Raw genomic sequence first — 22,922 nt, forward strand, 5'->3', positions numbered from 1 at the left:
CACTGCCACAGCCACACGGCGTCGACATGCAATAAGAATGGTTGGTTTGCCGCCGATAGACCTGGATGTCATTCACAGATTTGGTGCAACTTCAACGACTGAGATTTCCAGATTCATGTTTTCACCTATCATACTGGAGTCTTCGGTGACTTCCGCCAGCTGTGGAGTTGACACTTTAATCGTGTACACGAGTAATCTGTACATTTTCATTTTAATCGTTGATTTGTTGCTCAATTTGTACCGTACCGGTCTGAGATGTTCTGGACCTACAAAGCTTGTTTGTTATGGTCAACGACTCATGGGTAGAGTATAAGAGCGGCCAGCGAAGCTTCGTCATATAGTGGTCTGAATGCAGGAAACTGGGTAAGCTGGAATTGAGGTATGTGCAGCTAATGAGGTTGGAGCAGAGAAATACAGTATGGCTTTATGGAAATGGCTGACTTCAGAGACATTTTAAAGAAGACGCGGGTTATCCAATGTGAGGAGCAGCTGCTATAAGGACTAGGTAGCCTACGGATATTGGGCAGTATCTTGTGTGCATAGATAATGCATGATTATGAAAGTATTTTAGAAACGACGTATATTAATCATTGGCCGGCTGGCCCAATTGGCAAGGCGTCTGACTACGAATCAGGAGATTGCAGGTTCGAGCCCTGCGTCGGTCATTTTTTTTTTTTTTTTACAAATTTGCGTTGGTGGGGATGAGATAGATTTGGTGGGTCAAGATCTACCTCGAGCCGTGACCTAGGCCCCTTCCTTCTAATTTAAAACCGCAGACCTCATGGCTGCTGGTAAGCAGTTATGACATAGCTGAGTCATGAAATGTAGCAGAAACAGCTCTCTAGAGCTGCGGCCTTCACTTTTGTTATAGTACATAGCTTACATAGTATCTCCATTCCATGGAGGCGAAGTCGGTGGCAACTCTTCGTGGTCGATGTCGTCCCTGGGATATAGGTGCGGAGACAGAATATATTTGTGGCGTAGCGATATGGTCTATCGTCACTAAGAGTAAAGGTTCCTTAGTGTTTCGAGCCACTTGAAACTGTCCTTCGTGCTTAGATAGTGGGGGAGGTAAAGTAACCAAACATATATATTTGCGCCGCTTGCGGAGTATAGCCCTATAGGGTGAAACCCATGGTCATAGATTGGAGAAATGCACATACAAAACTATTTACAAGGCTAGTGAGATTATAGAACACGCTCTTTGCGTCGTCCATCTCAGACACCAGTCATAGACAATGATTACCCCCACCTTGGGCACAGATCGCCCTACCTTTGAGTCTACCAACCTCATCTTTTGCCCTAATGCATCATACAAAGGCGGACACCGTTAAGAATTTTGAGCCTCAGTCTCGTACCATGGGTGCGTTGGAGACTTGAGATGGAAGTTGACGATTTGCCTGCAGCTCACTTGCCAGTCTCGCGGATTGGTCAGGTGTGTTATAATCTTAGGATCATAACAATCCGCTAGCCCAGCATTAGTACTCTGTGAAGTATCTGGATAGTAATCATCATGTTCCAATGTAGGTCCAGAAAAAAGCTCGGACGCAAATCAAGGAACTAACACATCAGCGAATAGCCCTCATCCCCCGTAAACGCTAAACGCCTATCAATAGCTATGATCTTGTTCAAACAACGTATCATCCAGCGAGACAGTCCGATTATAGTGCTTGCGGAATCCAAACTCAAAGAATCGAAACGCTGGTCTATCGTTGTTAACCTGGTCTGGCGGCATCCCAATGAGAAGGCACGACCCTTGGATCTTCACAGGACCGTCCGGTTCATACCCTTTGGGGATTTTATACATGTTCATATGAGGGATGCTAATGACCCTCCCCGTTCCAGCACCGAGTGTCACCTTATACGAACTGCCGGTCTTGGGATCATGCCATGTCCACGGGAGTTTGAGCCGTACAACGGGCAGGACAACAGCAAACCGCGTGTCCTTTTGGACCCCGACGATAAAGTTCCTGAAAGGGTCAATGACGGGATAGAACTCGTAGGCTCCCCGGAGTCTTTCGAGATCGAACAGATCAAGACCCTGGGAGACAAATAATTTCTGGTTGGCATCGAACCCGTACCTGTGAATTAGCGCTACATATGGCCTGTTCTTTACACCGTATGTGACCAGCGCAAAGGCGAGCTCGTTTCGCCGCTCTGACGGCACGATATGGGAGAATCCGCCACATGTCCGTGCCTTGATGGATTGCAACAGGCGACCGTACTCACCGTCAATGAATCGGATCTCGCAGTCATGTTGCGGGTCATCTGCATGCTCGTTTAGCGTCATGATGACCTCGCGCCCACCGAGCCGGACTACCCTGACATCTTTTAGTGCAGGGAAGGGAACGTCGCTTGCAAAGGGAAGAGAGTACAGCTTTTCACCAGTTCTGATATCATGCACTTCGAGCTCCCTTTTTGTTGAGCCGTAGCGATATATCTTCTTCCAGCCGAGCTTCAGGGCTTCTTTCCACCGCTCCCAGTCACTTCGGGCGTACCGTCGAGGTGCAGACCATAGCTCTTGACCGGTGTGGATGTCGACCATAATATCCCTAGCTCAGTTCTAGTTAGCTTGCACATTATTAGTACAAATTGGTCACGTACAGGTGCTCTGGCTCCTCGTGGAGAGCCTTGAGACGGGTGGAGTTCGGAAGCATCTTTCTCAACTTGGCGAGATGCTCCGGGCACCGTATAATGAGGAAGACAGTTTGAGCCTCCGAACACACTGCCAGGTATCGCAGTTGGCCCGAAGGCAGCTTGTAGTTCAGCTTATGCATTATGTAAGGCGGCCGATCTGGATGCTCTTGGTATCCGGCGCATCGCCAGTAGATGGACCCTTCATGATGCCATGCAATGAACTTGTCACTCCGCGCGAAATGGGTGAACTTGTGGCACTCCATTGAGCTGAAAGCCCTACCAGAAAGCCAAACATCTCTGCGCGCTTTTTCGTACGCTAATTGCCAACGTTACTTCGTCAACTTCGATCTTAGTACAGCACCTGAAGAAGGGCCAGCTGCTTCACTTACCGCATTCCTGAAACTCCTCCCAAACCTGATATGCTTGAGGAGACGTGTCGTGAAACTTGCTCATGAAGCGCTTGCATGCACGTGGGAAATGCCATCCCAGGCCAGTGGCCGCAATCCATTCCAGGGCAGTCTGCCTCCATCGCCTGCTGACAAGCTGACAGCGCGCTAATTCGTAGATACTGAGGTGCTGTAGGATTAGGCTTGCGCAGTCAAAGTTCAACTTCTGAATCGGATCCATCTTACTCATCTTGTCTTGTTGAAAATATCAATGTTATAAGAAGCCAAAATATATCATTATGCTGAAGCGATTTCAATGGTAGATATAGAGTGCCACTACGTTGATTTCGAGACACTCGATCGACTCGGCTAGTATGATGCCCAAGCCATCTTAAAGTAATTCTTTATGACGGTTTCACACGACGGGTTGTTATCTACCATACCGCATCAATAATGCTTCAACCTTTGTTAGCATTTGGATCCTCTTCGGTCACGCTACCTCCTGCTCAGTAACTCAACCCATTGTCCTTTATGGAAAGGATACATATGAAAACATAATAATGGAAGAATTTGGCCTTTGGTTAGACCCTCAGCTTTGTTAGTAACTGCCGTAACCCAAAACCATACCTAGATACATCACAAAGCCCTTCCACGTATCTGAAAGGTGAAACCATTTGTTCTAAGCATGGGATCGAAAGAATGTTGAAACAGCTTAATCAAAAATCCAGAACGCATTCTGAATACTCCTCATTTGGTCAATGAATATAGAAGCTAGAGGAAGTTTATTTTCGTTTCCTCAAGCCTGTTCCGTGAAGCGTTAGGTCTGTCAACGTGGATAGAAAAGCAACAGCAACAGCCATCTTATTACGAATTAGGCTAAACTGCAGGGGCAGGCTGTGACAGTACCTTGCAAGATACACATTCTCAATCATTCATGGTAGTGCAATTAGACAATGCCGGGTCGCCGGAAGTAAGGATTGGGGAATCACAGAATTTTGCATAGATCTGTGATCAGCTTTTCCGGGTAATTGCGCAGTGTGCAGAATCTGACTACCACACATCTGGGCCATTGTTCCTTTGAGGCTGTATTCTCTCGTCCTTCCCCATACGTATCTGGGTTGATTAGCAGTTCACCAATTTTAGCCAGATAATTGCAATGAACCGACTTTCTGACCTTCGGAACAGCCTTCGCTAAAGGTATGATATCTTAGGGTTCTGATGGCGGCTCCTAGGCCGTGTCAGGCAACGGAGATGGCCCATATTCTCTTATAAAATATCTATTCCTGGCTAGTCAGCCACTGGAAGAACTGGTTTTCAGAACTTTCTAAGCACAATGAGAAACCTGAACTTAATTTTCACAAAGTTTTATTCACCAAATAACCACAGCGGAACGAAGTAGAAGCGGAGCTTCAAGACGCATTGCAAGCACAAAAAAGAGACTACCCATTTATATGATAAAGAAAGACGACGACGTGAACCGGCCAACCAGGAACCTCCCAGTTGGACACAAGATGAAAAGGATACGGGAGTTGATGAAGATACGGAGGCCGAGGGATTTAATTTGAAAGATTGGTTAGGGTTGGAATGATATTCCGACATTACCGTTATTGCTGCATCCCCCTCTCCTTCGACTCTACCTCCCTGAACAACGATCTGATCTGTTCAGCAAAAGTGTACAACCATGAAAGAAGTCTTCTGAAAAACTTCAAAAATGATACAAGTACACTTCCTCCTGATTCGAAACAGTATGATCTCAGTTTTCTCTTGGGGGAATATGTTGATTACAAAAACGGATTGATACACCGGTGTTGAGTGATTAAACTAACCTTTTAAGGTGAATCCTGCAATTTACCAGATATTCCACATTTTGGATGTTTATAGTTACTTTCTGCAGATGGAAAAGAGCCTCTCTACGTGTTTGACAAGGTAAGTCACTCGCTTGCAAATTTGGAATACTTCCTTTTCCCTACCGAGCCATGAAGGAGTGCTTCAACAGGCTTCATAATAATTGCCACACATATAGAGTTCGTCCAAAAGCAACACGGTGTAATTTAGCGTTCGATGGCTCCTAACATAGCTTCTCAAATATAAGAGGCAGGAGACATGATTGCAGCAAAAAAAACAACTAAGCAGGCGGTGGTCTAAAATGCTACGAACCTTTGCAACAACCAAAGCAAGCTCCAATACATGTCCTATGCATTATATCTGACTTAGCTGTCATGTTGCTGATAGTTACGTTGATTTATTTTTGCAGTTGTCGATGACGGAGATTGTTCCAGAGTTGTGTAGTATATCTCTGAGGTGGGCGGATTAATTGGGTTGGGATGGCGGACCGACCGGGATACATCAGCCCTGACTAATTAAGCTTACTAATAACTCAATAGCAGGCGTCCACTCCTTCCCTATTCGGACATTCGAGAATTCCCCTAGCGCACTCTCCCCAGCAAGCTTTAGATTTAGGGCAAATCATTCAGATTGGCTACTGCCTAGCTAGTGGCTGGAAGTTATCAGCCACAATGCTAAAGAGTATACCGGAAGTCCGGCGATCCCTCAATGATCTTCTCTCCCCGGTCTGCTTTCCGATTACAGATCCAGAAGTAAAGACTCAAAGCCCCCACGACGATAAGCAGGCACAGCTGGCATCTAGTCTCGGTCAGTAAAGTATTACCCATAAGCAAGATATTAGTACTCACGCAATAACAGCCCAGATACCTGGAATATATTCAGGAGCATCCTGTGACCGGAACACCAAGCTCCCTGCAATCCCTCCAATTCCTCCAAACGCAACGAGCGTGGCGCTGGCAAAAGCCCGTGTCCACTGCCCGCGGATGTTGTTTGCCTGGTACGCCATGCTGGCCGGGATATTGGCATTTGCTCCCGCGGTGGTCAAGAACACACCGAAATAGCGGACGGCCGCGCTTTTGGCAAAGCCCATGATCGGCAGCCCGATCAGGGCGAGAACGCTGTTGAAGACAAGGATCGGGGCTCGCATGCGGTATCTGTCTGCGACCCACGATGTGCTCACCATAAGGATACCGGCGAGTGCGTACGGCGGCGCGGTTAGACACTGCGCTTCGGCCACGTTGAAGCCCATATTGTCGCGGAGGATAATAGGAAGGAAGTATGCGATTCCGTACGTGACCGTTGTGATGGAGCTAGATTAAACTGTTAGTCCGAGGAGAGATAGTCGTCTGGGGGTGACACACAAGAAGATAAACGCAAATCCCCAGATCTTGAGGTCCAATGCGGGGCGAAGAAATTTGACGAGGTTGAACGGCTCGGGGTTGGCGTCTGATCGATCTCGATCGAGTCGACGGAGGATGAATGCGCATTCTCGCTGCGTAAGGAAGCCCCAAGTGTTGTAACCCTTATCGGGGAAGTCGACCACGAAGATCATGCAGAGGATCCCGACAATGAACGTCAACTGGGAATGTCAGCATTGCTATTGAACTTTGGTCCCTCGGAAGGGTCTGTTTACCACTCCCTGCATGATGAAAATCCACTGCCACCCACTGAGGCTTTCGAGAGGTGCCATCTGGCTGAAACCATATGCGAGGATACCTGATAGCGCGGATGCAAAACAGCCGATCAGATAGAAGAATGAGTACCGCTTCTGGACCTCATCTACAGCATAAATGGTTAGTGGCAGCTCGCGCATTCATACAATAGTCAGGGTCAGTAGACGAACATCGCGAGTACCAGCAAGACAGCAGATACACTGCCCCAGGGAAGAAGCCCGCCTCCAGGATCCCCAAGACCGCGCGCAAGCCAGTCAGGGTCTGCCAGTTGGGGGAATACGCAAATCCCTGAGTAAGCGACGGTAAGCGCAGATCTTTAGACCAGGGAATATCCGAAACATACGATCAAGCAGGCTCCCCAGCTCATTACAATGACCGAGATGAATATCCGGGGCCCAATCTTGCGGATCATAGCGGTGGCAATGGGCTGACAGACGATATAGGTGACGAAGAACACCAGAACCATAGTTGACTGTTGTACGTATCTGTCAGAGCCGGCTGAGCCAGAATGGGTCGGGGCCACAAACGTATCGAAAACCAATGTACAGCTCGAGGTCCTCCATCATCCTGGTGGGCGACCGTGTGTTAGAGAGACCAGCAGACGAGCACGGACAACGTTACCCAGCGATCGCGGCTATTGACACGTTCGTGCGATCCATTAAGCTGATGCAGTAGGCAGCGCCGGTGATGGTGACCAGCCGGCGGTCTACTCGATGGATGATCTTCCTCTGCTCTCCGTACGTGAATTCCTCGTCATCGTCGATATCCACCATGCGCTTTACATCGGCGGAACTCTCAATGTGCTCGACATTCTCGGTCGAGATCTGCCCGCCGGATGTCTTTTCAATATCGTTCACCATGTTAACGATTGCGAATGGAATTGAAATTGATTTTCAGATTGGATCTGAAAAGTCACCTATTTGGGACCACGGCGTGGTGGCACGGTAACCTTTATATCCGTAGCACGGGGAGGATATGCAGCCTGGCTAGCTGCATCTCTGATGTCTCATTGACAACCGCCTCTCGCTCGAGACTGGCAAATCAAAGCGTCCGCTGGCTGGAGGCATGAGGGGAAACCCTTGGCAACGTCTTGTTTTTTTCTGGTAGCCACATCAGCCGGACGTGGTTTTAGACGTCTCGTTAGGCAGAGCTAGCATCGAACGATAGCATAGCTTGAGCGTCCCACAGTTGAGAACATCCTCGGCAGTTTGTCGGTTATTATACAATGAGTCTATCTTGGTCAGAGCTTAACGCCACTAGTCTTGTCGGTCTGGGCCTGCTATACGAGGAGAGGGCCCAACCCCGGATGTCACAATGTGGCAGCATGGGGAGCATTGTCCAGCATGTACAGACAACAGACATACTCCACGGGATCACACTTTCAGGTGAATTCGTGAATGTTCCCTAATCATCTCGAGTAGGTCACTCGAGTAGGCCTACCTACCTTGTTCACCATACTCCTAGATCGAGACGGCAAAGCGCCCAGAAATGAAGAGCTTATTACCCCGCATTCACTATCTGACTTCATCAGGGTCAGTGCCATCTCCACTTCCCCCGCGAGTGGGCGCAGAACCCCAGACTTTCCACTATCGATCCGTCATCGATAGAGCCTGATTTAATCAGCCCATATCTTCCCTCTATGTGGCAACGGAGGAGCTCCAGATGCGGAAGTCTGCGCCTAGTGTACCCGATCCCAGCTGACCTCGCCAACAGCTCAGGCCATTTTGATCCTGCCAACAGCGCTTGGTTTGAAATAATAGGCTTGCTCTGTGCAAGCACAAAAATAAACTTCATTGCATCGGAGAGCGGCGGATTCGAAATCCGATCGGTGTTTCAGGGTCGATTGCCATGCGCCAACCACGTGTGGAGGCCTTGTCGCATGTTTATCTGTTCCAGATACCTGGCCCTACTCTGGAACACTTCCAGGTTTCCCAGTCGGACGAAGCCGCGCAGTGAGTATTTTCTGCCTAGATTTCCACTAATCTGGAGGTGGTCCAGGCCCCTCAATGGCGTCACCACTGTTTTTAAATTCCCTTATCTTTTTGTGGCGTTCGAAAACAGTAGGAAAGCAGACCAACTGAACTGGTCTCTGATGGTCTCTGACTCTGACCCTCTGTGGATCACTTAAGACAATCTGATATTGTCATGTCCAGGCTCAACATTCCGCCATCCTACCAGAACCAATTTTTTGCCATTTATTTTTCTTCTTTTCGTATTCTTGCTCTTTTTCTTCGGTTTTTTTTCGGCCTATAGAGTCGGAATATGGGTCTTAACAGGTTCTCACACTTTGACACCCTCACGTGCTTCAATCTATGTCCAGACTGAGCAGCTCTCTCTGCTTGCTAAGACCATCTTCAACTCATTTGCATGTTTCTCGAGAATTTTCACACTTCGTGAGGAAATCGCCAGCAGCCATGGTATGATTGCTAAAACGCATGGAGCCCTACATGGTGAGACCCGTCCGGTACGGACTCTCCCCCCATAAAGAAGACTCCAACTGATCGTACTCGTTCAAAGGAGCACGCAACTGCACATACTGCACGGTCAATGCATGGTCCTCGTCTGATACACAAATGATCGAGGAATGCGCGTCCAACATATTGAAGGCAATGCAGGGGTATTTCACTGAGGATCGACATACCTGCAATGCTCGTACAACGTTCCACGCTTCTTCTGCGCCCTATGTGACGAACTAGATAATGAGAAGCTGGGGAATTGCCTTAATGAGCATCTATTTACTGCTAAGGGAGGAAATCAGAAGCTTCAATCTGGGGCCATAACGACCATAGTTTGCAAGGAGACTCCCCAACCTCGTCAATTGAGCATACTGCGATGTCAGCTCAGCGCTAAGCTAAAAAAAAAATTTCTTTTTTTGCGCCCTTTTAACCCAATTAGGAGCCCGACAGCTATCCGACCTCATATGAATGGCCAAAACGTTGGAGCCTGCCAATCTTCGAGTCATCTCTCAGACAAAAATCGACTAAGGGAGTCACCCTGTCCTTGGCTCAGATATGCTTATTTATTATTGTTCTTTTTTTCATCCTTGGTTGCCAGCGTTATGGTTCTTCTTTCTACGGACAGCAGCTGATTGACAATGTCCTCCCGCCTCGTGCTTGGGGTTTCAGCGGCTGCCTGCGCTATCGCGGTCATACTATCGATCCCGCACGGCTACAGTCTCATCACTCAAAGCAGACGCGAGAAACGGTACGCAATTATCGAGCCTGGTTGCGATGAGGCCACTACCACAGGGAAACACCCGCGGTCGCTGTGGCAGCGCGTCTGTCTTGTTGTGGTGGGAGTCGTGGCCGCCACAGCGGCCTTGTGGTCGTGGAAGAGCAGAACAGGAAGCGCAGATGCCCAATTCCTGCTATGCATAGCATGGGTAAGTGCGCCTAAGTGCGCCACCTGTTTGGTGTTTGCTCATGCTAACCGTTCAGGCCTTTATTCTGATTCAGGGAATCGTTCTAGCATTGAGTCGACATCCCACGGAGATATACAGCTTAGGAATATATAGCGCACTTGCGGCTATACCGACCAGCATCTCTATTTCACTGCCGTACGCCCTGGCGTTACAGCGCGGAGAGCATCTCGTTCTGTCGGGCAACCGCCATGCATTGAACGCTGTTCAACTCGTCGCTGCACTGGTCCTTCTGGTCGTAAACCTCAGCCTTCCACGGGGACCACTGAAATACCGCGACGGCCAGGTAATCGACGCACGGGACTCCATATCATTCATCGACCGGTATACTTTCTCTTGGGCATATCGAACCCTATCCCTCGCAGCCAAGAACGGGCGCCTCAACCCAGAAGACCTGCCGCTCGTCGCCGATGACGTGCGCGCACAAACTCTCTCCGACAGATTTTTCTCCACCGATCCAACCTCAGTTCAGTGGCGAAAGTGGCTTAAACTGTACTGGCGATCTGTTGCCCTGCAAGTCACGGTCCAGCTCTGTAATGCTGTCGCTGGCTTCTTACCGAATCTCCTTTTACTCACTATCCTGCGACTGTTTGAGGCGCGCGATGCGGGCGCGAGCAACCAGCTTCAGCTGTGGTTGGCGGCTCTAGCTTTGGGAATGTCAATGGTTGCGACGGCGTGGTTGGTCGCTCTCAGGGATTTCATTGCTGACTTGAAGATCTCCCTTCCGGTGAACCAGCAGCTATTCGCCGTCATAACCAAGAAGGCGCTCACTTTAAGGGATACTGCAGTTGCTGAACGGGCAAGCTCTGGCAGCGACGAGGAGACTGATGATGAAGGGGACGGTAATGACGATGAGAGACCTCCGCAAACAAAACACTCCATCCTCAATCTCCTTGGAGTCGACGTCGAGCGGATCTCCGATTTCATTGCATACAGTCATCTCCTGCTTGACTGCGTCGTCGAGTCCGTCCTCACAACTGCTTTTCTGGTGTACTTGATGGGTTGGAAGGCAACCTCAGCAGGTTGCGCCATCCCAATCTTGCTGACGCCTCTGTACTTCAGCGTGACGAAGCAATATAGCGAGAAAGAGCAGGCGCTCATGGACCGCCGTGATGAGAAATCCGCCTCGCTAACAGAGATGATTCAGGGGATCCGACAGATCAAATTCAGCGCCCTGGAAGCCGAATGGTACGAGAAAATCCTGAAGCTGCGAACCAAGGAGTTGGACGAACAAAGAGCAGTCTTCTGGCTGAACATTTCCCTCAATGGAATGTACACCCTTGTTCCGATTTTCATGAGCTGTTTCTCAATTACCGCTTATGTGTACTTGAATGGGAGTATTTCGCCATCTATCGCGTTTACAGCATTGTCACTTTTTGAGACTCTCCAGAACACAATCTGTATGCTTCCTGAAGTCATCACTCAGTTTCTAGATGCAAGGGTCAGTCTTGGAAGAGTTGCAAAGTTCTTGGGGTTGGAAGAGCACGCGGATGGCAGGAGTCCTGGAAATGGGGACGGGATATCGCTTCAAAACACGACAATTGCCTGGCCGTCTAGCGGCGTGGAAGCTGAGGACGAGGTTCGATTTCAGCTAAAGGACCTTAACCTCTATTTCCCTGCGCATGGACTCAGCATAATCTCGGGACGGAGCGGCTGCGGAAAATCACTGCTTCTTCAAGCCCTTATCGGAGAAGCGGACATCGTCGAAGGGGCCGTTTATATCCCAAGGCCTGAATCAGATCCAGGACCCCCCACTCCACAGAACTGGATTGCTAAGGGTATGGTAGCATACGTCTCGCAAGACCCGTGGATCGAGAATGCCACTATCCGCGATTCCATACTCTTCGGCCTTCCGTTCAACCCGGCTCGCTACGAGGACGTGCTCTATTCTTGCGCCCTGCTGCAGGACCTCAAAGTACTACCTGATGGTGATAAGACCGATGTTGGGGCGAATGGTATCAACCTCAGCGGTGGCCAAAAGTGGCGGTTGGCTCTGGCACGGGCCCTCTATAGTCGGGCAAGTATTCTTGTATTGGACGACATCTTCAGCGCTGTCGATGCACATGTCGGTCGGCACCTATATGAGCATGCGTTGACTGGGCCTCTGGGTGAAGGGAGGACCCGGATCCTGGCAACTCACCATGTCAAGACCTGTATCGACGGTGCAGCGTATCTGGTGAGGCTGGATAATGGACATGTCCATGCCCGACGACTAGATATCTCTAAAGAACCCACACCCGGGACCACGGACAGTTCTGGGCCCTCGACAAGGCCAAGTTCGCCAAATCCACACATTGTGGAAGCTCGCCGACGATCTAATTCGGTAGTGGAGTCAAAGAGATTCTACGAGGAAGAGAAGCGCGAGACTGGCGTAATCAAAGCCAGGGTGTACAAGGCCTACATCCATGCATCTGGCGGGTACACCCCATGGCTCATCACGGCTGTCTTTCTCATCGTCCTGCTTTTGCTCAATCTCGCAATCCCGTACTGGGTCTCAATCTGGACGAGATCCTATGAGACAGAGGAAAATGGTAGGGACGCACTGTTCGCTCAGTTAGGCGACAGGGCTGCAGTAGGTGACGGTACCTTAGCACCTCGACCACATCTCGATAACCGCCTTGTCTTTTACGGCTCAATTTACCTTGCCATCTCTCTTGGTTCTTGGTTACTGGAGATCATCCGTATCGGCATCATACTTTACGGCTCCCTCAAAGCGTCCAAGACCATGTTCGAGCAGTTCACCACGGCTATCCTTCACGCACCTTTGCGATTTCTCGACACCACACCTGCTGGCCAGATTCTGAACCGGTTTACCTCGGATTTCGGTACGCTGGACTCGGACCTCGCCATTGACCTGTCTTATACGCTGCACGACGCGATAACTGTCCTCGGCGTGATTGTTGCCGCCGTGGTCACGTCTCCCGTTGTTGTTGGCCTGGGTATTCTCTCTTTAGGTGCTTCCTGGACAGTTGGGTACTTCTACGTGACCGCAGCGCGCGAGGCGAAAAGACTACAGAGCACGGCTAGGTCTCCCATCTTCGAGCTCGTCGGCTCTCTACTCACAGGCCTGCCAACCGTTCGTGCCTTTGGGCGGGAGCAGGCATATTTGACGCGCATGTATGATCTCATCGATTCGTATTGTCAGGCTCTATGGCACAGAAAACTCTTCGCCTCCTGGCGGGCCATCTGGCTTAGCTCGGTGGGCGCAGTGGTATGTCCCCTTCTAGCGTGCTATTTAACACTGGAACCATGCATCGTTGACACACAAGTACCGAGCAGTTCGTCGCGGCTGTAACAATGATATTCGTCAGCGTTCGCACCCTCGACGCGCCACTGGCCGGCTTTGCACTCAGCTTCGCCCTCGACATGTCCAGCAACGTCACTTGGCTTCTGTCTCAGTACGCATCACTCGAAATTAACTCCAATGCCGCAGAGCGCATTGCCGAGTATACCCAGCTTGATCAGGAACTACAGTCTGGCGTCGATGTCCCCGCCACCTGGCCGAGCAAGGGCGAAGTCGAAATCTCTAGTCTCACTGTCGCATATGCGCCAGATCTCGCTCCGGTCTTACGCAACCTCAACTTTTGCATCCGCGCTGGCGAGCGCGTCGGGGTCGTCGGGCGCACAGGAGCAGGGAAATCGAGCTTTGCGATGACGCTGCTGCGCTGCTTGGACGTTCGTGAGGGGAGCATTCATATTGATGGTATTGATATTGAGCATGTCAAACTACAGGATCTGCGTGAGCGTGTGGGTTTGATTTCGCAGGATCCCATCATGTTTGCCGGGACAGTCCGAGAAGTCCTGGACCCATTCAAGCAGTACGACGATACCGAGCTCCTCGCCGCGTTGGAGAGAGTAGGCCTGTTCTCCTTATCGCCAACGCAACATCCAATATCAAACGAAGACCACGATTCAACTTCTTCTAACGCCGCCTTTTCGCCCGCTTTGACCATTCTCCAGCTGTCGTTGTCTACTCCAATAGCAGCTGGGGGCAAAAATCTCTCGCAAGGCCAACGCCAACTCCTCTGTCTCGCACGCGCCTTGGTCTCTCGTCCGAAGATCCTGATCATGGATGAAGCAACAGCCAGTATAGACGTTGAATCGGATCAGCGTATCCAACGGGTGCTGAGGGAGGATATTTGTGGTGCCGGGTGGGGTTGTACGTTGATTGTTATTGCGCATAGATTGAGCACAATTGCGGACTTCGACAGGGTTGTCGTCCTTGAGAGAGGAGAAGTCGTCGAGATGGATTCCCCAAGATTATTGATGGGGATTGAGGATGGGGTATTCCATGGGATGGTCGAGGGCAGTGGGGAGAGGAAGATTGTCGAGGGAATGATTTTGGGGAAGGAAAGAGGCTGATAATTCGCCATTCTTCTTTTTTCCTCTATTGGTCTCTGGATATACTGTAAATAAAAGATCTTTCAGACTAGAAGTTTTGTCTTTTAAGGACTCTACTCGCAATATCATGTAGCATATTACTCGATTAATCCTGAAAACAAGGATACGGTCCTACCTGGCAAATAAATATAAGTCAGAACAGTCTCTTTCCTCATTTAGGTAGAGCCAGTAGGTATTTACTGTTCAAACACAGTTCACCTTTCCCCAAGGAGAGGATTGGTGGAGGTCCGACGGCACTTGATAATGAATGACGGCCTAAATGAGTCCCTAATGGGGGGTATGTCATGACACCATTAAGGGCGCTTAGATACTATTAACCATGAGGACTTAATGCGTTTGCTGCCAGTCTCGTGGGTTCATACATCCTCACTCGTTCGCTGTACTCGTTATGCATCATGCAATACTTCGAAAATCCAGTGGCGGAGTGTGGTACGAAAAAAATATATATCCGTGGCCTAGGTGATTTAGATCGCCCATAGTGGCATGCGTTCTTATTCATATGCCTCGATTTGCTTGACATGTAATTACAGGACAATATCGATACTTAGGGCTAAAAATAACTTAGAAAAAGGTTTTTGTACTCGATATCTTGCTGTCTCAATGAGGTTCTTCTAGCCGCTTATTAAGCATTACAAATTCTGTCATTTTCACCAAAATCAAATGCGAGCCATTCTATTATTCCCGAAAGAATCCGTGTTTTTATGCATATTCCCATATAGAGAGCTTCATGAGTATCTCAATTTGCGCTATATGAATAGCTTTCTGCGCCGTATCTCGCGCAGGTCTATACCTTTTCCTACTATACCCGTCTGCCGCACATTCGCAATGAGCGCCGGCAGCGTCCAACAAGAGCCTGAACTGCCGCCACTGTCCCCCAAGGACTTTCGGGTTTACAATCAGCTTGCAGATAAGATGGACTACTTTGTGCGTGTTTCTTCCTTCTATCCTAGAATAATTGTATTGATACTGTCCCTAGCACACCATGCTTCGCCACGGTTGGGACATTCAGTGGAAGGCCGCGACAACAGGCCGACGACCGCAGGGTATGTCCATCCGGCAATTCATAGCAGAAGGCCTGCGCTTTGCATCGCATCTAGAGACGCATCATGCCATTGAAGAACAACATATCTTCCCGCATCTGGCGCTGAAGATGCCTGAGTTCCGGGTGGGCAAAGGGAAGCATAACGCCGAGCTCTTGCGGCAGCATAAGCAGATTCACGCGGGGCTGGATGGGTTTAGGGACTATCTAGAGAAGTGCCTTAGTGGCGAAGAGGATTTGCAACTTGATGTGCTGAAGGTGAAGATGGAGAGTTGGAAGGATGTGCTCTGGACGCACTTGGAGCAAGAGGTCAAAACACTAGGGGCGGACAATATGAGGAAATATTGGAATAAGGAGGAGATCGGGAGGATTCCTTTCTGATTCATAAATATTCCATAGGTGGCATGGTATGAGCATGTATATATGGGTATCCAATACCGTCGAAGGCGCAAAGGGCAACATTTCTTCGCTTCTTCACCCTTCCGTATTCTTCCAAGGAGTCGGACGATTGCAGACAGCCACGGACTTCGCATAGCAGTGTCAACTGCCGCTATTAATAGCTGCATTGCGAATTGCTATCAACTATGCCCACTCGCTGACGACGCTGAAGGGAGGTAACCTGCGTTTACAACTGCGTTTACAACGGCCACACCCATAGTCCCCAGCGGGTTTCGTAGCTTCAATCTGATTCCAGTTCTAACAAGCCCATTTACTAACCTTTTCCCATGCCCTACCTTTGAAGACAGAAATGTTGGGAGCACCGCTACCGCCGCGCCTCTTTTAACGAAGAGTCCAGGCGTGTCCCATGGCCACTGTGATGCAGTATTGCAACAGCTCTTCATAGATGAAGCCTACCAAGCGGGAACCTACGAAAGCCAGTAGTTGCTCTTCTTCTCAGGACAGCCGCTCTCAGCCAAAGCTGTTGACTAGCTTTCACCAAGCCACATGGTGCGACTACCGGTTTTCCCAGTACTTCACTTGGCTCTCTCTTCACTACATAAATGGTCCTCGGTTAGGGCTAGGTCTTATAACGATATGGCAAGGCCACAGTGACTAGGCAGTTCATCACAATGAGTCCTCAGTTAACATGGTATTGGGAGACTACTCCCACTGTCTAGAGATCTATATAATCGAATACGGGCCTCACCTCTTGGAACGTAGAGCTCACTTTGATGACTGTAAGGCCAGGCATACCTTGTAGATCCAGCCAGTGGGACTTCGTGCTGATATTTGTCAAACTGGCCCCCACAAGGCGAAAAGGATCCACCAGGCGCCAAACGGCTCTACCCTCGTCCCTAGCACAAATTCTCAAATGATATCCTATTGCAATTTGTTACTGAGTCTTCTGCTTCATAATCACGTTGCCGCCGATAGGCTTCATCCGCGGCCCAGGCGACTCTGAACTTGCCGAACCCCATCCACCAAGTGACAGTCTTCAATATGTCAGACAGCGAGAGCGAACCCAGCTTAGCGGTTTCCCAACAAGCACAGCCACCACAAACGAACTCTACAATTACGACCAGTGCATTGCTTCCCTCGAGGGAAGGGGCATTCCAGATGACCTCAGTTCCGCCCCTGCACGATGTGCAGTGATTCGAAGTCTGCGCTGCTCCTACGACTTCGCAGTGAGCCAGGCCATGATAGAGCTATGTGGAACGTCGCGATTTCCCGAATTTGTCGAGCACGTAACGCTCGGATGATTATGAGCAACGTTGTCCCTGACGGACTGGAGTGCCCCGAGGCCCGGCTGTATTGCATCTGGAACCCAGATTTTGCTAGTGAGGACACTTATCGCTAAGTAGCTCACCAGTATCCCTCAATGCGCTATCAGGTCGGCCGAGCCTGTGCTGCTGCCGGCTACTTCGACCTCTACAAAGAGCTTGACCTCCTCCCGGATGTCTCCATAGCTGAGGAGGCTCCGGGAGGTAATACGGAAGGGGGTAATCAGATTTAGTCAATGATCATATCCTCGCCTGTAAGGTATGCCGTAATGGATGACTATAAACGGTCAATAAACTCGGATAGTCCACCATACCCCGCGTATCTAGACGGCGAGACGTATGTTCGGTGGAAGCTGGAGTGGCGGCACGCGCTTTCAGAAGACGCCACTGAGGACTTCGCCTCTGAGGAGATTGATATTGAAGAGGATCGATGTATCGGTCTCGAACCGGGCGAGCCGGATGTATCACACTACAATGAACTGAACCCGCAGGAGGCGGCGTTGCTTTGGTACAAGTATGTTCTCGAAACCCTACAGTGGAGAAACTGACGTGCCGGATCGTTGAGGTGGCGTCTAGTCTTGGGGACGACATTTTCCGAGACACCGAGCGCATCGAGCAGGGCTACAGCGGCAATGACAAGGTAGATAAGAACGGCTCTCAGCATACTGACGATGAAGTTCCGTGGGTGCCCAAGAATCATCGCGTTGGCGGAGTGGACCGCCGACTGCGAGCCTGGACAACTGTCGAGGATTAGCGATTGAATGGAGAGTATGAGCTCTAAAATATGTCAGTTGTATGCGTTAACCAGATGAACAGCAGCATGACTACCCGCGGTAGAAAATACGTGAAACTAGAACGCAGGGCTCCGGTGTCGAGCTTGAGCTCAGGATGGACTTGACCAGTTCTACCGCAGGAGCCAACGCCTTGAACTGCGAGGCATCAGAAGCTCAGACCATATCAATGGGCTGGATCAAAGGATATCGGCATGGGGGGCTTCAAGCCTGTAGAGGTGGACATATTTGAGAACGTGCTTGGAAGAGGCGAAGAGCCATGCACAGATAATAACCAACGCATACGGGGCTCTATCTACCGACCCTTTGTACTTGCATTGTGCACGAAGCGAAGATTTTGTTCTTGTTGTCCAGTGGAGAGTATCTGCTAATCCGGGCAAATATCTACCAATAAATTCCAATATCTTGTTGAGTCCAGATGTGCCCGAACATAAATGAGCCGTCATTGTTACTATAATACGAACTACAAGGCATCAGAGTATGCAACATTATACTATAACCCAAATTCAATATCAAGTCCAATTTGCATGCTGCCGCATTATCGCATTATCCATTATCCAAGAACAGGCATAAAATCCGACCTACTCGGCCATACTGGACGCAGGCTATCTGCACAAGAAAAGATCTGCGCGCAGCTGGAACTCGGCCATTAATGCCGTATTTGGTGAAAGGTGTCAATCACCTCAAAAAACAAAATACAGATAGGGTTCAATGAAGCCTTTGAGGGCAGAAGGAGCGACCTCTTATATTGCAGCATGCTGGCTTTTCTGGCAGACGCATCCTCAACGTAGACGGATGTACAGGCGTAAATGTTTCCCTATGGTTGTCATTTCCCACGAATAGACAGCTACCTACCAAGTTCACACGGCAATATAGGTTATGAACAGGTATCAATTTGATGAAGGATACGCAATGCCCTTCTTGCCCTAAGCCCCCCTGTGGCGGCGGCCTAGAATTTGGCCAGAGGAAAACATCAGTATACTTGCTGTAGCAGCAACTCTCATTAGCTATAGAGGCTCTTAATGCAAGATGTTCATGACTCTCGCGACCAGGATGTTGTATCTTTACGCATATGCTGTCCTTGATTTGCGGTTGAAGCCGAACTTCCAAGACAGCTACAGTGGTCAGGACGTCCAAGGCTCGTTATCGAATGGCTAGCAATCGGGCAATCTTCATGACCTGGATTTCACGAGATGTAGGAAATTTCATTTTATCTCTAGTTAGCCACTTATCCGCTTGAGCAGTATGTTCTACTGCTCAACGCAATAGCCAGACTTACCACCTGTAGAGCTTCGCGCTGAATAAGATAAGACACCAGCTGAGCAGGGTGAGCGGGGGTGGTTAAAAATAAACATAATCAACTTTCGGATGCAATCAAGCATCTTGTATAAGTTTGCTTAACCACACTCTATGGAGAGATACTTGAGTGCATTTTGCCATAGCCCGTGCTGGCAAACTATTCGGCTTCCAACGCTTGTTTACCCATATCCGTAGGCTCTGCTAATGGTATTAATGTCTCTTGTTATAACATGGATTTCCGGTTCACCTTAGGTATACGAGCCGCAACAACTACTACCTGCATCCTCGCTAGAGTGCTATGCATGAGAAATGCTGATCATGACGGGTGTGCATGAGTGTCTGTCGCAACTTCCGGCAGGAATAGCCTTGAGAACCGACCTCGAGCTAGACTCTAACAAGAGATGGGGATATATTACTAGTAAAAAGACCAGAGAATTTGAGCCCAACGGCGGGCATGTCTCGATGCCGAATCATCTTGTAGTATAGTATCATATATAGCACTACGGCTTGCCATCACAATGTATCGCGCTAAGCAAGTAAGATATCATGTTGGACTGACAGTACCGCGAGTTTGAGTACTTTCAGATTTTTCGACTGACGCACCTGAAAGAGACATTGCCAATAATAAGATTTCTAGTGTAAGTAAGCCATTCGAGGGTAAAGCAGTTATGGTATTTAAGAAAGACAGGCACCATAGCCGTAAATAAAACTTCACGGAGATCAAACTTTCTCAATAAAGATTATAGCTAGAGTATTTTGAGACATACAATCCTGAGATTATCTCATGTTGTCCAAGTCTGCCTTCTGAAGGCATCCACAATGCATCCCAAAATCCCCCCTTTCATCCCCTCCGTCGGTCCCTTGAAGCAAACATGCTGCCACTAAACAACCTCACGATCCATTGCCCTGTCCTCCTCATCCTCATCATGAAACCCACTAAGCTTTTCAATGATCACCGCCGCATAGAGGTCACCACTGACATTTGTCATTGTCCGGAACCGATCTATAAACCAATCAATAGCAATAATGACCGCATACATGCCCGTAATCTCCACATCTACACTCCCCGCAATCATAACAGTAAGAACCAAGCTAGAGCTCGGAATAGGCGTTGTCCCAATACTAGAAAGAGTCGACAATAGACAGATGATAACATAATCCGTGGGGCTGAGGCTGTGACCCTGTGTCTCGGCGAGAAACACGACGCACAGAGGGAAGTAGATTGCCGTGCCGTCCATGTTTACGAGACAGCCCAGCGGAACGGTGAATCTGGACACAGTGTTGGAAACGCCGTTTTGGCGCACGACTCTTAGGCTCAGCGGCAGCGTTGCAGCGGACGAGGCGGTCCCCCAGGCTGTTGTCCAGGAAGGGGAGCATCTCAGCCAGAAAGTATAAGGCATTCTGCGCGTGATAATGAAGTATAACGCTGGGAGGACGATGAAAAGATGTATCGCGAGGTTGCAGAGCGCCCCTCCTATTAAGACACCGAGATTCTGGCCAATATCACGAATATCAAGGCGGAACATATTCGGCAGGATCAGAAAGAAGACGCCGATCGGGGCGAGTTTTATTAGTATCATGATAACCTTCATAATGATTGTTTCGATCTCCTCAACGGCTTTGAGAATGTATGAGCGCTCCCTGTCGATCATATACCCCACTACGACGGCTGTGACGAGTACAGCCAGCAAGCTATCTGTGGCCAAGGCGTCGACGATATTTAACGGAACTAGTGACTCGAACATCTGCACGACCACGTCAGGGATGTTGGTTTCCTCGCGCTCAGCGAATGTCTCCTCATCTTCTTCGGCCACATTGAGCGATTCGGAACTCGCTTGCGTCATAAGCCGTCGCCAGACGAGAGAAGTCAAGATTATGCTATGCACGATTGCCAAAAGTGTGGTGAGCACGTAGTAGCTGATCGTCCAGCGGGCCAGAATGTGGCCTCCGTTCGAAAGTTCGCGGAGGCGTTGTACAGCGAGGATCATGGATGTCACGATCATCGGGAGGACTATTTGCGAAGTTAGAACAGCATGGGGAAAGTTCAGAACGCATCATGGACGTCGTACCAGCAGCCCTCAAAGCGCGTAGCCATAAGGCGCCGAAGATCTCGATGAGGGTTGGGGCCGCGTAGGGGATATCGTCAACGGTACTGCTAACAGCTAGACCAATCGCGATGGCGACCACAGCTGCGCTAACTATTTGCAGGGCAGAGCCCGGCTCGCGAATGGAGTACCACCATGGTTTTTTTGGATGCTCTTCGCCCTGCGCGCTGTGACTCTGCGGCCGGATGGCGTACTCTTGGGGGTCATCCAGTGTGCCCGAGTGCGCTGTGATTCCGGATTTATTCTCCATACGGCTGACAATAGTGTGAGATTGCCGAGGATGCTTGGGCGGTGCAGGGGAGCGAACCTCTGAACGATGGCCTGGAAGACACTCGCTTTCATATAAAGTGACAAACACCCGTTACCTTATCGCCGCCCCAATCCGCGAATAAACGGCGACCCCACCACCGCGGCTTATCCTGTTAAGCTAGTCAAAAGCAGTATACCACAGCTGCTGATATCCATGCCCTTCCAGCATCATGATTCGCGGAGATACGTCCTCAGACGACGCTTTCGACAGTCAAGATTGTATTGGTCCTGATTTCATAGTGAGGTTACATCCGCCTAGCTTGCGATATCTAGGCAACATACTTGGCCTTAATCCCGGCAGGTCTACTTCTTCAGATACAAGAGAAGTGGCTTATCATCTCATCTCAACTGTCCAACGGGGAGCGCCAAGACACGTAGACCAAGGGCTTGGAGAGCGGCGGAGGAGATTGCCCAGCCGCCAAGGCCGGACTGAGCGCGAGAGGGGATAATGTCAGCCCGGTGCCGCGTGATGCATAGACAGTATCACTGGGAGTTCAGGGTCTTATTAGCTCGTTTTATTTGTTTGGTCGATTCGGCCAGGACATTGGTGCAGCCAGCCCTGGATAGCTTCCTAGCACATTTCCCCAGCTCACGTAAACTATGGGCCCAAAGAAGGTATAATTACAGTAATTAAAAGCCTACTAATGGAGGTGAAAAGCAAAAACTAACACATAATTGGATAGCGCGCGCTTCACCATCTTCTTGTCAGATACTTCGTGCCTTACAAAAGTCTTTAGCGCTTTCTGGGACTTAGCTGGCAAACGACCTCCTTGAGCATATGACTTTCAAACATAGTCAGCTATTGCCACCAGTCATGCTTTACAAATGCCTCTATCAGTGCATGTATTGCCTGCCAAAGTTCCTATATTGTCGCAGACACGATTGTTCACTCGACATCAGGACAACGCTCAGTCCGCCCAAAGTTAAGGCGCGTGAGAAAAAATGGCACACCGTCCAAACTGTCAAGCAGTGCCTTGTGAACGCATCAACCTCTGCGTGTCGTCACTATGGTTATGACAACTATGGGTGTTATATATCGTGGACGGGTCGCAATAACTGACTGATGAGGAACAGAGTATTCCCAGATCCCAGCTGCCTGATCTCAGCATGCCCTGACTAGTTACCTCGAGCTTATATTTACTACAGCAAAAGCAAACTATAGGAATGCCGCTAGAGAACGTGTTTATGTATATTTGTAGAGTCAATCATACACCTCGTCCGTGTAGTGCGAGTGGGTCCGGGCGCGATCTGACAGCCGGCAGATCAGCCAATCAGAATGACGCCAGATCTCACCCGTG

General features: G+C 49.5%; 6 protein-coding genes across 6 annotated transcripts, besides 1 other annotated feature; 3 read left to right on the plus strand and 3 right to left on the minus strand.

Annotated features, from left to right (window-relative positions):
• Nucleotides 1-22,922: part of a sequence feature (contig 1.112 1..353724(1)) that runs on past both edges of the window.
• ANIA_06777 (F-box protein) lies at nt 1,610-3,273 on the minus strand (the record flags this gene model as incomplete). The annotated part of the gene is made up of 3 exons (XM_659289.1): nt 1,610-2,552; nt 2,605-2,953; nt 3,027-3,273. 3 exons carry the CDS (start codon nt 3,271-3,273, stop codon nt 1,610-1,612), a joined length of 1,539 nt encoding a protein of 512 aa, XP_664381.1.
• On the minus strand, nt 5,543-7,401 carry ANIA_06778 (uncharacterized protein; the record flags this gene model as incomplete). The annotated part of the gene is made up of 7 exons (XM_659290.1): nt 5,543-5,666; nt 5,717-6,178; nt 6,230-6,447; nt 6,502-6,647; nt 6,688-6,829; nt 6,885-7,013; nt 7,186-7,401. 7 exons carry the CDS (start codon nt 7,399-7,401, stop codon nt 5,543-5,545), a joined length of 1,437 nt encoding a protein of 478 aa, XP_664382.1.
• On the plus strand, nt 9,636-14,321 carry ANIA_06779 (putative ABC transporter; the record flags this gene model as incomplete). The annotated part of the gene is made up of 3 exons (XM_659291.1): nt 9,636-9,923; nt 9,997-13,170; nt 13,239-14,321. The coding sequence occupies 3 exons, from the start codon at nt 9,636-9,638 to the stop codon at nt 14,319-14,321; spliced, it is 4,545 nt and encodes a 1,514-aa protein (XP_664383.1).
• On the plus strand, nt 15,186-15,780 carry ANIA_06780 (uncharacterized protein; the record flags this gene model as incomplete). Its single annotated transcript, XM_659292.1, has 3 exons — nt 15,186-15,284; nt 15,337-15,403; nt 15,458-15,780. The coding sequence occupies 3 exons, from the start codon at nt 15,186-15,188 to the stop codon at nt 15,778-15,780; spliced, it is 489 nt and encodes a 162-aa protein (XP_664384.1).
• On the plus strand, nt 16,982-18,143 carry ANIA_06781 (uncharacterized protein; the record flags this gene model as incomplete). Its single annotated transcript, XM_659293.1, has 5 exons — nt 16,982-17,024; nt 17,202-17,324; nt 17,448-17,634; nt 17,697-17,801; nt 17,975-18,143. The coding sequence occupies 5 exons, from the start codon at nt 16,982-16,984 to the stop codon at nt 18,141-18,143; spliced, it is 627 nt and encodes a 208-aa protein (XP_664385.1).
• ANIA_06782 (dicarboxylate/amino acid:cation symporter) lies at nt 19,916-21,565 on the minus strand (the record flags this gene model as incomplete). The annotated part of the gene is made up of 2 exons (XM_659294.2): nt 19,916-21,221; nt 21,280-21,565. The coding sequence occupies 2 exons, from the start codon at nt 21,563-21,565 to the stop codon at nt 20,092-20,094; spliced, it is 1,416 nt and encodes a 471-aa protein (XP_664386.1). The 3' UTR covers nt 19,916-20,091.

Source organism: Aspergillus nidulans, chromosome I, assembly GCF_000011425.1.
Source record: "Aspergillus nidulans FGSC A4 chromosome I".
Taxonomy (NCBI): Eukaryota; Fungi; Ascomycota; class Eurotiomycetes; order Eurotiales; family Aspergillaceae; genus Aspergillus; species Aspergillus nidulans.